This window comes from Sitophilus oryzae, unplaced genomic scaffold (genome assembly GCF_002938485.1).
Source record: "Sitophilus oryzae breed Bouriz unplaced genomic scaffold, Soryzae_2.0 scaffold_1394_pilon_pilon, whole genome shotgun sequence".
In the NCBI taxonomy this organism is placed as follows: domain Eukaryota; kingdom Metazoa; phylum Arthropoda; class Insecta; order Coleoptera; family Curculionidae; genus Sitophilus; species Sitophilus oryzae.
This window is the reverse complement of record NW_022146053.1, coordinates 276479-292357: the sequence shown is the minus strand read 5'-3', so window position 1 is coordinate 292357 and position 15879 is coordinate 276479. Positions and strand designations below refer to the sequence as shown.

The 15879-nt window shown below is 26.9% G+C and overlaps 1 protein-coding gene across 1 annotated transcript; it reads right to left on the bottom strand.

Annotated features, from left to right (window-relative positions):
• Positions 1-3082: 3082 nt before the first annotated feature.
• LOC115875705 (deoxyuridine 5'-triphosphate nucleotidohydrolase-like) lies at positions 3083-15231 on the bottom strand. Its single transcript, XM_030891221.1, has 3 exons — positions 15131-15231; positions 3377-3568; positions 3083-3317 (listed from the first exon to the last, which is right to left on the bottom strand). The coding sequence occupies exons 1-3, from the start codon at positions 15213-15215 to the stop codon at positions 3118-3120; spliced, it is 477 nt and encodes a 158-aa protein (XP_030747081.1). The 5' UTR covers positions 15216-15231; the 3' UTR covers positions 3083-3117.
• Positions 15232-15879: the final 648 nt, after the last annotated feature.

Here is a 15879-nt window from a genome sequence, read left to right as displayed (position 1 = left end):
TATTATCAATTCAAACCAATTAAAACAATATATTCAACAAAAACAGTTTGGCAATAAAGAAAAACATTATATAAATCGAAATTATGAAAACAATACAGGTTAAACAAAACTAAACACATTTGTTTAAATATAGATACTTATAAGTATGAACAGTTAATTTGTATAAAAAATTAAGAATACTAATATTTAAATATATAAAAATAGTAGATTTAAAAAAATATTTTATAGAAATAATCTTGTGATTTATTATTAGTGTATAAATTTATTTGATTAGCTTGGCGTTTAATTATCATTAATAAATAACTGATAGAGGAACGTGAATTTCATTAACAGTAAATAAATTGAGTTAAAAATATCAAAACTAAAACTATTTTGCAGTAAAAAAGAAAAAATTACATTATTGAAAACATTTAAAGGATGGGCTAAAAAAATTATTTTTTAATTATGCAAATTTCACCTCTATCGTCTGTATAAACTTAATTACAGTTATAAAAAAAAGTTACATATACAAAACAAATTTTTAAAAATTTATCATATTAAATAAGTTACTCACGTGACGGTGATGATTCTATACAATTGAAAAAAAAAACATAAAAATATAACTATATTTTTAATATATTATTCATGCTAAAAAAGGTAGAAAAAAGACTCAAAGTCTCGGTCTCAACGTTTATACAATGTTAAACTGTTACACGTGTTTCGCTCATATATGAGCATCATCAGACCTAACAAGAAAGAACCTAAATAAATAACAAATAATAAAAAGGTCGTCATAACTTACAACTACCTTTTTATTATTTGTTATTTATTTAGGTTCTTTCTCGTTAGGTCTGATGATGCTCGTATATGAGCGAAACACGTGTAACAGTTTAACATTGTATAAACGTTGAGACCGAGACTTTGAGTCTTTTTTCTACCTTTTTTAATTTGAACCAGGTCTCTTTGAGAAAAATGGATGCCTTTTTTTAATTTATTGAAAAACTAAATAATCTAATAAACTAATGTTCAAACCTAATAGAACAAAAAAATATCTCCAAATGATCTTGAGAAACTTTATATGTTAATAAATAATTCAAATATCCAAAATAATCATATATACCACATACTGATAATGCTGTAATAGCAAATCCAATGAATGGTGTTTTATTTGGTGTTAGCCATAGAGGTCTCCCTCCAACATCTGTACAATGTAATAAATAATCTATAGTATTTAAAAGTAAAGGCCTCCAAGAGGTTTCATTTCTAGGACAAAGAGGAGCTTTGAATCCTTTGGCTCTTGGACTCCTTCAGTTTAAAATATCAAAGAGGACATCCACTTTTCTAATAAATGCCGTTGTGCATTCGCTACCTTTAAATTCATCTAATTTTATATTTCTGTTCAAAAAGTCTATTGCATCTGCAACACTATTACTTAAAGTCTGAGCAGCTAAATGAACCTACAATTATACAAACAAAAATAAATAAACTAAAATATAAATTACACACCTTCATTTTTTGTCTGTACCACTCCATATGGGCTTTTTTTAATTTATTAGCAATATGAAGACCTTCCATCTCTTGAAGATTATACAGTTTTTTTTATAAAAATCCAATTAATTTTTCCTCCCTCTGGGTCCAATATTTGTTCTAACGTACAAAAATTATTCCTCATTAATTTCAGCATATGGCATGCATCTAATATACAAAAATTTTTTTGTTCGCTATTAGGAAGGGTAAACCATGTTTTCATGTTATAAACATCTGTAAAATCACAGCCCAATTCCTTCATCATGGCAAAATTTACAGAAGGGCCATCGCAAGTTATAGAAGTAATTTTTACTCCTATATTTGTTAGCCTAGTCACACTTTCCAAAATTATATTTGCTTTTTCTTTTGCATTAGTAGTATAGCTAGCGGGATACTGGATCAATTTTTGCTCGATGGCATGTTTTCCATCAGCATCGATCCCTGAGCCGAAGAAGTATTGACCTTGATTAATTTGAAGGTCATTTCAAAAGAGATAATGTTTGTGTGGGTAGTTCTTGTAAATTTACCGGAGGCTGTTGAAAAGGGCCTTAATATAATTGTTAGGGGGGTGGGTTAGGGTAGGTTTTTAAGGGTAAGCATGAGGGTACTGCAAATGCTGCTTTGCCAGATCTAAATATGTAGATTTAGGGAGTTTGCATATATGCCATGTTATAAGAGTTACATAGGTTGGGGTGCTATAGGCGAGAAATTTCCTTAAAATTTAGGAAAATGCAATGTTGTTGCTGTGTGTTTAAAAGGTTAGAGGTTATCAATGAGAATATTGCGTTGTTATTGCATGTGATGATGCATAATAGGTTAAAGGTTATCAATAAGAGTACTAATTTTATATTGTTTACTTTTATGCCTTGTTGTTGTTGTATGTGATAACGTTTAAAAGGTCAAAGATTATCAATAAAAATATTGCGTTGTTATTTTATGTGATGATGCATAATAGGTTAAAGGTTATCAATAAGAGTACTAATTTTAGATGGTTTACTTAAAACTAAATGTTGTATTAACCAACCTAGTCTAGACTGGAGATATTAACAGAAAAACACACATAGACAAATCTTTTAAAACAGTTTATTTTTTACATATGCTAAATATTACAAACTGATCTATTTATAATCATAAATTAAAAATGTCCAGGTATGTTACGTAAATGTGCAGCATGGCGATCATCAATGTCCCGTTTTACTGCAGTTTTCACATATTCAGGTACATCAGATTTGTCGGTAAGCCTTTTTAAATCAGTACCTGTTAATTTCCCAGGATTGTCAAATGCTGACAACAATCTACCACACTCGTAATTGAATGCAGGACATCTTTTAAATTCTCGCCATTTACGAATCTCGTCTGATACTTCTTGCGGAAGATCTGTATTTACCATTCTTATTTTTTTATTAATAAAATTTTTCACGCTCTCTATCTGTCTTAACTATTATGGATACTAAAGTAAAATAATATAATCTTTACATTTTATACCACGATTTGAGAAAATTTCTCTAGCATAAATGCTTCTATTTTTTTAATATACTTAATAAATATATTCATTACAATAATATTTATAGGCAAGTTATATAAAAAAAAACACTTAGAGCTAGGTTTTTATTATCGCCCTGTTGATCCAAAACCATTGGTGTTGCGTTCTGTATGGGTAAGTTCTTTTTCCTCAACCAATTCAGGATAGTGTATACGCTCACAAATTAATTGAGCTATACGATCTCCAACGTTTACTTGAAAGTCTTCATTCGAATGGTTGAAGAGTAGAACCATCACAATTCCCCTATAATCTTGATCGATAACACCAGCTAGAAGAAAATTAAAATGAATAGTTATCATATTAATAATTATAAAAATAAAATTCTACCTCCAACATTGATGCCGTTTTTTGAAGCTAATCCTGATCTAGGTGCTATTCTTCCATAGCATCCTGAAGGCAATTCAAATTTCAGACCTGTATTTATGAGCGCCTTATCCCTTGCAGGTACAGTTATACTGTAGACACTCCTTAAATCAAATCCTGCAGCTCTAGGAGATCCTTTGGTAGGAGTAAAGGCTCCTGGAATTGTTTTTACATATTTCAAGCATTTTCTCTTTTCCATCGTCAATATTTCATCATCATCATTTGACTATGTTTTCAAAAAATGAGAGGTTTTATAACAAATAAATAAAATCTAAAGATTTTCTAAATGTTTCCCCTTAGTTCCCAACCCCATGGTTTTGTATCTGTATACAAATAATTAATAATTCTTTTATCATCATTCGGAGATAGAGCTATTTTTCTTTGGGCTATAGTATACACTTGATGTTTTTTTGATTGAATTAAATGTTGTTCAGTTTCAAGAGTGGAATTATTAAAAAGACATTGATAAAAATCGTCAAAAGTTATAGCTTTAAGTGAAGATGACTTTATACCCTTAGCTTTTTTACTAACATTTAAATTTTCACAACTATGTGCTTGAGTTCTAAAAGTGTACAGTTTAGATCGTAAACCAATAAATTCAGTCATTATTTTCCCATTATTTTCATCTTTCATAAGACCTAATATTTTTTTGTTTTTTTGTGGTATATTATACACATTATTAGGAGGATAGTCTGATGTATCAAATTTATGAATGTCTTGCTGAATTGAGTAATAAATATCGTTCACAAAAAAATGGTAGATGAGAGAATCAGTATCAGTATATAATAATTTTGCTTTTTCTCCAAATTTGTTTTGAATATAGTTATAATGAAAATCGTATATAAAAGTCTTAGATAAATCTAAAATGGAAAATCCTACATAAATTGGTTTATCAAATTTAACTTTTACACGTTTCATTTCGATTATTACCATGTCCTGATCAAAAATGGTACAACTATGAAAATTTGGTTGTGAAATATAGTATTTAGCTCCATACCTTTCTGACCATTTCGTTACAAGTTTAATATCTTTATATTTACGAACATTCTCCATAGTCTTACCAAATACAGCATTGTTCATCAGTTTGTAAAAGTTTTTTTCAAATTCGTTTTTACTATTTTTTCGCAATGCTGTATTTAAATCAATGTAAGACTTTAACCAACAAGACTGTTTAAATTTTAAAACTCTATGAATTTTTGTTATTTTTAATCCTAAACTAACGGCTTGTTGTAAATTACGATAGTGAATGATATATTTTTCCTTATTATATAGAGTTGTAAGTAATTTAGGAATCTTTGAACCAGCAGGTATTCTCCTTTCCGGACATAATGGTAAATCTTTGTGATAATCAAAAAGTTCTTGAGGATAAGTAAGATCAACTTCAAAGATATAACCAATGTCACTATTTTCAGGAATATCTATTATATTTGGTAACTCATATATATCTTGAACCCATTCAAAATGTGATTGAGGCAGAGGCATAGACATAGCTGCTCCATATAAATTATTAACATCATAATACATAAGATATGATGAAGGTTCATTGTCATCAAATTGGTTTTCCATATATTTATTATTTGCTTTTGCATATCGATTAGAACATTGTGAAACACCCCCTCGTATACCTTGTTCAATAAACATAATCATATCAATGTCAGTTAACAATTCAAGCTCTATATTACTAATTTTCAGCATAGATTGGAAAGCTAATCCAGGTGCGGTAAAAAAATTAAGAGCACATAATCCATAGGTCTTCATACATGTAATTCTAAAATTTTCAAAAATATCAGCAAGTAACAAAACATCGGTTTTTAAGTATAATTCTGCATATTCTTGTAGATTTTTAATGCTAAACGTGTTCCACACTAATTTTGCATGCTGATAATCCTCTTCGGAAATATTTGTTTTATTAAGAGAACTATAAAATTGATCTTTTGTAGGCAATTCAATGTCTTGTAATTTTTCCCAATTATTTAGGTATTCATAAGGAAAAACTCCTTTACGTGACAACAATTGGAACTCCACATGCTTTGGATAATATTTTAGAATAATTTCTTTTTGATTATCTACTAGATAAGATGCTAATTTATCGAGACTACTAGCCATAAAACGAAACGAATCTAAAAATCTAAAATTAACTTTTGTGTTGTGAATGTATTTTGTAAAGGAAATGTATCGTTCTTTGTTTAATGGTAAAAGACTCATGTTTCCCTTAATCTGAGTAGCTAAAGCCCTTATCAGGAAGTGACTATCATAGCCTGAGAGATTATGAAAGATAACAGGTACTGTATGAGAATCCTGATAATTAATATTGCAGTGAGAATGAGCAAGACCTCGAAATTCACCCGTAAAATGTGAATGATCCTTAACAATTGTATCATTTTTATTAAACGGTTTCAAACAAATGTGACACTCTTTGCAGCTTTGAATATATATTCAAAGCTGCAAAGAGTGTCACATTTGTTTGTTTGTATAATTGTTGTCACATTGTATAAATTGGTTTATTAATAAATTAAATACTATAGCGTTAGATTTGCATAATATTCTTTGTAACATTATTCCAATGAAACCTCTTACACAAGCACAATACCAATATTGGTATTGTGCTTGTGTAAGAGGTTTCATTGGAATAATGTTACAAAGAATATTATGCACATCTAACGCTATAGTATTTAATTTATTAATAAACCAATTTATACAATCTTTACCAGTGTATAGATTAAAACGTGAAAGTTCATCATTATATGAACATTTTAAATAGTATGCAATACTAAATGGTTCATGTTTTTGACACTTTTTCGATTTTATATTAAAACTATTTTCATTTTTCACATCGAAAAGAATACATTCCAAGTCAGCATAAATAACAAAAGGAACACTTTCCTTATACTTAAATTTTGAAAATTTTAATATTTTTTCTTTTTCATTGGGAACAATAACTTGAAATGTATTCATTTTTTTACAACTAACTGAATGCTTTTCCAAAATTGTTTGTGATATAAATGAATTTAAACAGCGTTCGCATAACCATGATTTATTCTTTCGATTAGGTAACTGTTTATGAAGTAATCGAGATAAATTTTTAATAAGAGCAAAATGATATGTTTCTTGTTTAAAACATTCAATTTCATCATCATCATCATCATCAGTACTATTCGCATCCTCAATATCAGAATGGTTTGGTAATAGTAGTAAATTTATTTTAATAGAAAAGTCATTTTTACTTAAAGCTAAAGGAAAAATTTCGTTTTTTTGATAGCTGAAAACGTTTATAGAAATTTTATTACATTTTTCAAATTTTGGAATATCCTTTAAATGCATAGGAAATTGAAAGTTTTCATAGCTTAATTTTCTTTTATCTTTTCTATAGGTTATTTCACTAAAATGAGGATAGGATGAAACACGATTAGAATTAATCGAAACAGGATTTAAATATGCAACTATTGACCAAAGAAAACAATATTCATCATTATTTTTTATGTTTATTACAGATTTCGTTTTGTATATAAATTTAGGTGTATTAACAAATGTAGAAAAACCTGCAGTATAGGTACAAATTTATTTATATTTACTTTAAGTTGAAGAATTTCATAAAGTGCCCAACCACTATCTCGTTCTTGAAATTCTGATAATTTTGTTAAAATATAATTTCTAATATATTCCTTATACCACTTTTTTAAATTTGTAGAATTATCAATTATTTGATTTTTAGTAGTAAAATGCTTTACTTCTATTTCAGAATTAGTAGGTTTTATAAAATTAGGTAAAAAGTTAACATTAACTTTAATCATTGAAGTCTTCAGAGCTTGTCTAATTTTAATTAAAAAACTTCTTAAGGCCTTTTTTTGAAAATATGTCTGGATCTTTTATACCTAAATTTATTATTGCACCTGTTCGAATCCGCCCATTAAAACATGAATCAACATCTACCCAAACTAAGTTTTTGTTTTTTTAGTCTTTATACGTTTCTTTTTTAAATCTTCCCTATACTTTAATAACAATGATAACTGAGACTACTTTATAAAAATTTTTCACACAACCTAGTTTATTCTTAATACATTTTCTAATATTTATAATAAACCTCTTCAAAATTTTAGTCCATTTTAAAATTTCATCTTTAGATTTAATTAAATGTCTTACCCTCTCAAATTTTCTTATCACTTCATTAGCAACACCATCAATTTTTGTATTCATATTTAATTTGTTATTAATACTTAATGCAATGAGATTTCAACAGTAACTGAATGTTTATATAGTCACCTCTGAATATAAACAATAAATATGTTTTTTCGATTTAACTGAGTTAATTGCATCATAATTCATAATATTTATTCGTATTAGAATATTAAAATTAATTGCCTACGATCATGATTTGTTTGCATGCATATAATTATCATAAATTTTCCATAAATAATACATTTTATCACTATCTAGGATTTAATTAGATAATTGTGTAACTTTATTAGATAAATTGTTTTCATAAAATATTAAAATTAATTGCTTACGTCTTGTTTTGTTTGTTTAAAATTATTAGAAATATTCCAAGAATCATTAATTTGTTTTTCCAATCTATTACAAGCGTGTTAGAACTTGTTTTTATAATTTGAATAATCTATCGTTACATTACAATTTTTTACAGACTGAGCGAATGTATATTTTAATAAAATTATCATTAGATTGCAAAATAAGCATAATTATTGGTTTTTGGATACACAAATTCGAGAGATCCTTTAGATTTAATCTTGAATACATTTTACTTAGAATAACATGATTAATATTAAAGGAAATAAAAATTTAGAATTTAAAGTTAATAGCAAGTTTATAAAAAACAATCGGAGAGAATTATAGAAAGTGAGATCTACTAGAACATAATAAATTAAAATTTTAAATGTAAACAAGCCTTCTAAAACTGAAATTATAAATATTAAAGAATTAAAAAGCTTATTATTGGAGATCCTTGAATAAAGTTACTACTATAATGTTATACATATTATAGTATGATTTGAATCTAGAATAGCTTAACGAAGCCTACAAAAATATTAAATCTTATAAATATACCTAAAAAGAGTCATAACTGTTTATTGTTTGAAATGTAATGAAATAATAAACAATTTTATATAAAACCTACTAAACTACTCTTTAAACCTAGGAAAAAAGGGGATATGTTCTATAAAATAAAATTGTTTAGAAATTAAGACCTATTTTTTAATATTAAATTACCTCATTAAATTACCTCATACGAGAGTTGAATAGGCATATTGTTTTATTTATCTGCTTTCGAAATATATTGCAATAACACACTATTTTCTAATTAAATAATTTTTAAATTTGAATCTGTTTTGAATGTTTATTAGTAACATGTTATCACATGTTTTTATTATTCTAATATATGATAATCAATATGTTTATTCAAAGTACGAATTATTCTGTATTATTAATATGTTACTTTGTATATATTTTTTATTACTAATAATCTATCAAAATACGTACATATCACTATCACATGTTTCTAAAATGTAAAAATTTTTCTTCAATTTTAATATATAATATCAAGCTAGCGTGTATTCCATTAACAGTTTACAAGAGCGAATTAAGATATATATTTTTCTTTGTTAAGCTTACTCTACAAGAAGAGTGAAGATATTATTAATATAAGTAAGTATATAATATCTAAATATATCTGTTAATGTAAGTAAGATAGTATCCCATATTATTAATATATTACTAATAATCTTCAAGATGGAATCAAACAAAAAAGTTGCAATGGTTCATCCATTCAGTATAAACGGTGAGGTATTGTGTATGGGGGGGTCACATAGAACACCAAAAATAAATATGATGGGTTTATGTGACAATTGTTCAAGGCCCCCCAGCAATATTATAGACCTCACCGGACCTGATGATCATGAACATCAACAAGAGGAACAACTCAGAGGAACAACAAACCAAACTCAGAGGACAATAAGATATCATCCATATCAAAGGGTGATGCAAGAAGATTTCGATGCACAGGATTTATTAACACTTCCCAATGAACGCTTTCCTGAAAATATCCAAGGATTTGTTAATAATCCTCAGTAGTGAGTATCCTAAGACTAGCTAGCATAGTTGTCTATGTATATTGTATATATGTTATTAGGAGTTTTTTATTTACAACAATTTTTTACAACTGTTTTTAGACCTCACCAGACTGATGATATTGAGTAAGAGAGTCAGAGGGCAAGTAGAAGACAACACCCGTATAGAAGGGAGATGTAAGAAAATTATCAGGATTTGTTAACAATCCTCACTAGTCACCATCCTGAGAGTATCCAAGGTTTGTTTACATTTACAATTTTAATTTATTATGTCCTAGTGGATCTTTAGTTCTATAAGAACCACTGAATTTTGTTCTGAACCTAATAGAGTTGTCTATGTATATAGTATATATTAACAAGCTCCTTTTATTTACAAGAGTTTAGAATTTTCATGTTACATATCCTCATTAACTTAGCTTTTTAATTTAAAAACTGTTTTTGGAGTCACAAATTCGAGAGATCCTTTAGATTTAATCTTGAATACATTTTACTTAGAATAACATGATTAATATTAAAGGAAATAAAAATTTAGAATTTAAAGTTAATAGCAAGTTTATAAAAAACAATCGGAGAGAATTATAGAAAGTGAGATCTACTAGAACATAATAAATTAAAATTTTAAATGTAAACAAGCCTTCTAAAACTGAAATTATAAATATTAAAGAATTAAAAAGCTTATTATTGGAGATCCTTGGAATAAAGTTACTACTATAATGTTATACATATTATAGTATGATTTGAATCTAGAATAGCTTAACGAAGCCTACAAAAATATTAAATCTTATAAATATACCTAAAAAGAGTCATAACTGTTTATTGTTTGAAATGTAATGAAATAATAAACATTTTTATATAAAACCTACTAAACTAAACTACTCTTTAAACCTAAGAAAAAAGGGAATATGTTCTATAAAATAAAATTGTTTAGAAATTAAGACCTATTTTTTAATATTAAATTACCTCCTCATACGAGTTGAATAGGTATATTGTTTTATTTATCTGCTTTTAAAGGTAAGAAATATCAAATAATCATACCTATTTTTTAATTCATGAGGGTCTTTGTTTCTTTTGTAACTGTAAATATATATATATATATATATATATATATATATATATATATATATATATATATATATATATATATATATATATATATATATATATATATATATATATATATATATATATATATATATATATATATATATATATATATATATATATATATATATAATAATATTGTTTCTTGTAAATTAAAAACAGAAAAAAAGATGTTGTTATAAATAAAATTTGATAATAATGGTATTATTAATATCAATGTTAACATTCAGTATATTAATGAAAATAAATATGTTTTAAAAAATAAACTCTATAATTATTGTTATATAATGAATTTCGTTAATAATATACATTCAAGTGAATTAAATATTATAATCAATGGATTTAATAAATTAAAAATTAAAGTAATAATTAAAATATTTAGTCCCTCAAAGTCAGTCTAAGATCGCTATTCGAAATGTTTATTATTGATGTACAAGGCTTTCAGTATGTATCGAGAAATTTTATTTGTAAAGAATTAGCAATAGTCAACGTTGATGACAATGGACATTTGGCTGCACATAAATTTATGTTATCCAAGTGAATTGAAACAGTACAATTCAAAAGTTAGAGATCATATGGAATGGATAACTTGTAATTTCCATGGTTTAGAATTTAATGTTTTATATGAACAAGAAGGAATATATTTACCTTACAAAGATATTTCAAGTTTCATTAAAAAACACGTGTGTTCAGAAATTATTGCTGTTAATGAGGCAGAAAAGAAGCAATGGTTAGAAAAGTTTTTAGATAATGAAATAATTGATTTATATATAGAAACATGTTCAGCTTTTGATCGATTAAAAAATATATTCAGATCTTATCATTGTTTAAAACATTTAGATGATACTTTGTGTTGTGCAGTTGAAAATGTATATTTCCTATTTTATTGGTATACTTATTGTAAAAAGCAAAACTTTTAAATAAAACATTGAAAATAATAATAATGTATTTTATTTATTAAAATATAGATAGACTATAATAATATCTATAATGATAAAACGGTATATTTCTGTCCCTCGTACTCGTCTGCATCGTCATCGTAAACCTCTATTAATTCTTGTTGGTGTTGCGATGATGTTGGGTACACCATTCTGTTCTCCAAAATTTTTATCTTTTTATGTTTGGGCTCCTGCACTTCATCAGGGCGGTGGTGGTGGTGTGAAGACTCTATTTGACTTGTTGCTGTATTCTCTTCCTCAATAGAAGGGTAAAAATTTACATTCGAAAATTCCTTCATGCCCTGTAGGAATAGTTGCAGTTCTGCTTCGTCTTCTGCTACCACCCTGATATACTGCAGCGGTAAATTTTTTATTTTTCCTTCGACTGTTGCATTTTTTGGTGAATATGATAGATATAAATGTACTCTACCATTTACCACTTTCACCTCTTTCAACCCATATCTAAATGTACAAAAAAAATATTTATAGAAAAAACAATAAATGAATAAATAAAAAAAAACAACTACTATGAAAATAAATTTATAGAAAAAAAAACAATAGACTTACCTAAATAAATTTTTCAAAAAAACAACCAACAATTTAGTTGGCAGTCTCTTCTTCTCTAGGCTTTCAAAAATAAATATCGAAGGAGTATTCATCTTATAGAGCAAGCTTGACTATAAAGGTGCGTATTCATTATCCGCACGAACGAACGAACGAACGAACGAACGTACGCTAGTGGTATGGACGGGGACCGCATGATAGGACCGCACGAGAAGACCGCACGCATTTCTTCATTCGCGCGCCAGTTCAAATCGTCAAGATATTGTTATAAACCTGTTTTTTTTTTGTTTATATACCGTCATTGAATTATCGACAAGTTACTATGGAGCAGTGCATAAGGAGTCGGGCTAGGGAATCGAGAGACCGGAGTTCGAATCTCGGCCGGAACATCACTTTTTTTTTTTTTTAAATACTGTTGTATTCTATAGTTTATTTTTGTAGTATAAGAAAAAGAACTATTTATTCTGTTATTTTTTAATCTCCGTTATTAATATAAATTGATTGTTAGTACAATACCTCATTTAATATAAAATAATATTCTACTTTTGAAATGTATCGGGGCCCTAATTGTACCTAAAAGCAATATATTTATAGTGATTTATATATTATATTTTTAGTGATATACCATATTGTAAACTATTTAATATTTCAGTCGCTTAAAAGTTAATTTGCATTGAATAATTGCCTACCATTAAAGGAAATTTGAGCTATATAACCCTTGATGGGCATATTCTGGGTATGCAAATACTTCCTTTAAATTTTGGGTGTGGTTCAACCGATTTATTCTCAAAACCAGAAACATCTACATATAAAAAGAAGCACAGGTCACTAATTATAATAAACTTCACCCTTGGTATTACTTCCACTAATTATAATAAACTTCACCCTTGGAATTACTTCTATCACAATTACAATACGTTCATCTGCATTGGCATTTTCTACTTTTCGATGGGAAACAATAAACTTCCCAACATTTTTTAAATGATGTAACAATTCCTCTTGTGGTTACTTTTCCATAGATATCCTCATCTCTGTTCTCATGTGAATTCAGAGGCAATAAAAATGAAAATTATTTACCATAAACATCGCAAACTAAAAACCTAATTAACAATTTTATACCGAATATAGAAATAAATTTAGTATTTTTACCTATTATCGTCCAAATCCATGTTAATAGATAATTATTATTTTTAAATATATTTTTGGAACTGCTGGTTTTAGTAATTATTAAATTAAACAAACTAAAAAGTCTTAAAAATAAACAATTTTAACCATAACCTCAAAAATGCAGATCTCCTGTCAACTTTCTTTATTTTTTTATTTATTCATTATTTTCCTAGTGACGTCACAGGTGGTGGGCGCGAACTGAACGAAATTGGAGCCGCTATCGATCATACCTTGTATTCTTTTGTACCATGACGCCTAAACGCCTTTGATGTACCGACTCGAAGCGGATGGTCGAGCGCACGAACGAACGAACGGCCGCATGCGTTCGGTCCCCGTCTAAATATACCGCACTTTCATTCGTTCGTTCGTTCGTTCGTTCGTTCGGTCGTTCGTTCGATAATGAATACGCACCTTAAATCTGAAAGCGCACGCAGGCGAACGCCTTTGATGTACGGACTCGAAGCGGATGGTCGAGCGCACGACCGAACGAACGGCCGCATGCGTTCGGTCCCCGTCTAAATATACCGCACTTTCATTCGTTCGTTCGTTCGTTCGTTCGTTCGTGCGGATAATGAATACGCACCTTAATGCAGCATAGAATTTTCTGCCTTTATATATATTTTAAAACAAAGAAAAAATTTATGACACGATATGAATAATAAGTTGTTTACAGGATACGCAGATTTAGAACATGTATCTAAATCAAAACAAATCCATAAATTATTAAAAAATGCATACAAAGTAATAAATTAATAATATGCAATATCATTTTGTTAAAAACAATGAGTATGTAAATTAAAGATAAATTATTAAAAAAATATATACAAAGTAATAAATTAATCACATGCAATATATATTTGTTATTAAAAACAATAATTATGCTTATTTTGCAATCTAATGATAATTTTATTAAAATATACATTCGCTCAGTCTGTAAAAAATTGTAATGTAACGATAGATTATTCAAATTATAAAAACAAGTTCTAACACGCTTGTAATAGATTGGAAAAACAAATTAATGATTCTTGGAATATTTCTAATAATTTTAAACAAACAAAACAAGACGACTAAAATTTTGAAGGGGTTTATTATAAATATTAGAAAATGTATTAAGAATAAACTAGATTGTGTGAAAAATTTTTATAAAGTAGAGTCTCAATTATTATTGTTATTAAAGTATAGGGAATATTTTAAAAAGAAATGTATAAAGTATAAATAATAGAACATAAAAGATCCAGACATATTCTTAAAAAAGACCTTAAGAAATTTTTTAATTAAAATTAGACAAGCTCTGAAGATTTCAATGATTAAAGTTAATGTTCATGTTAACTTTTTAGCTAATTTTATAAAACCTACTAATTCTGAAATTGAAGTCAAGCATTTCAATACTAAAAATGAAATAATTGATAATTCTACAAATTTAAAAAAGTGGTATCGATGATCTTTACTTAAAGTTAATGTAACCTTTTTAACTGGAGCAATAATTAATTTAAATATTAAGGAGCCTTTTGAATTTTTTAATAAATCTTTTCAATCTTTTGCATTTTAAATTAAAAAGAACTTAAAATCAACAATCTTTACTTAAAATTAATGTAACCTTTTTAACAAATTTTATGAAACCACAAACTGGTGAGACAGATTTCAAACCAAGAATAGAATTATTTTTAATAATACAGATTTAAAATTATTTTATAATAATTACATTGAATATAATACTTAAAATAAAATTAAAAAAATTTAGGAGAGAGATTTATAAAACCACAAACAGATGTATTTATTAAAAAAAAAAAAAAAAAAAAAAAAAAGGGTTCTTAATATTTAAATTAATTATTGCTCCAGTTAAAAGTTGTTGTATATATTTTTTAAAATACCTTTAATGAAAAACAGGTAATAACTTCCATGAGACCAATAAGCGTTGATGAATTTTATGCCCTCTGTCCATATGATAAAAATCATAAGGTTTTAAAAACTCGAATCTCTAACCATATGATTGCCTGCAAAAAGAGGATGGAGGGTCATCATGAAAAACTCATTGAAGCAATAGAAGAAAAAACACTTGAACCAGCATATCAATATGACTCACCTCCGCCGTTCCTTTCTAGAAATGAGAGGAAAAAGTGGCGAGGGTATAATGCTGACAAGTATAAGGAGCGGAAATCTGAAAATTAAAGGTATTAAAGTACTATGACAATAACAATTTTGAAAAATAAGTAATAATATTTTTTTAGATTGAAAACCCTACATACTAGCTACAAGATGTAAATAATCAAGCTATTAAGCAGGATTTTAATAATAATTAAAAAAGAAAAATATTTTTCTATACACATTATTTATTATATATTAATTATTCGATTTTTAAATTTTTTCGTGTAATGTAAGTTATTTAAATTGTTTTAGTGTTAAATTATCTCCATTTGTAATACGGATTTAGTTTTAGAATAATTTAAATGTAATGTGTAAATGTAAATTATAAAATTTTAATGAACCTTAGATATACTTATTTGAATAAGAAGAATTTTAATAACAATTTAAAACAGAATTGCTTTAAACACATTTATTTTTACAATAATCTTATATGAAAACTGATATGTTTGTAGATTTAAATCTCCACACCTTGTGT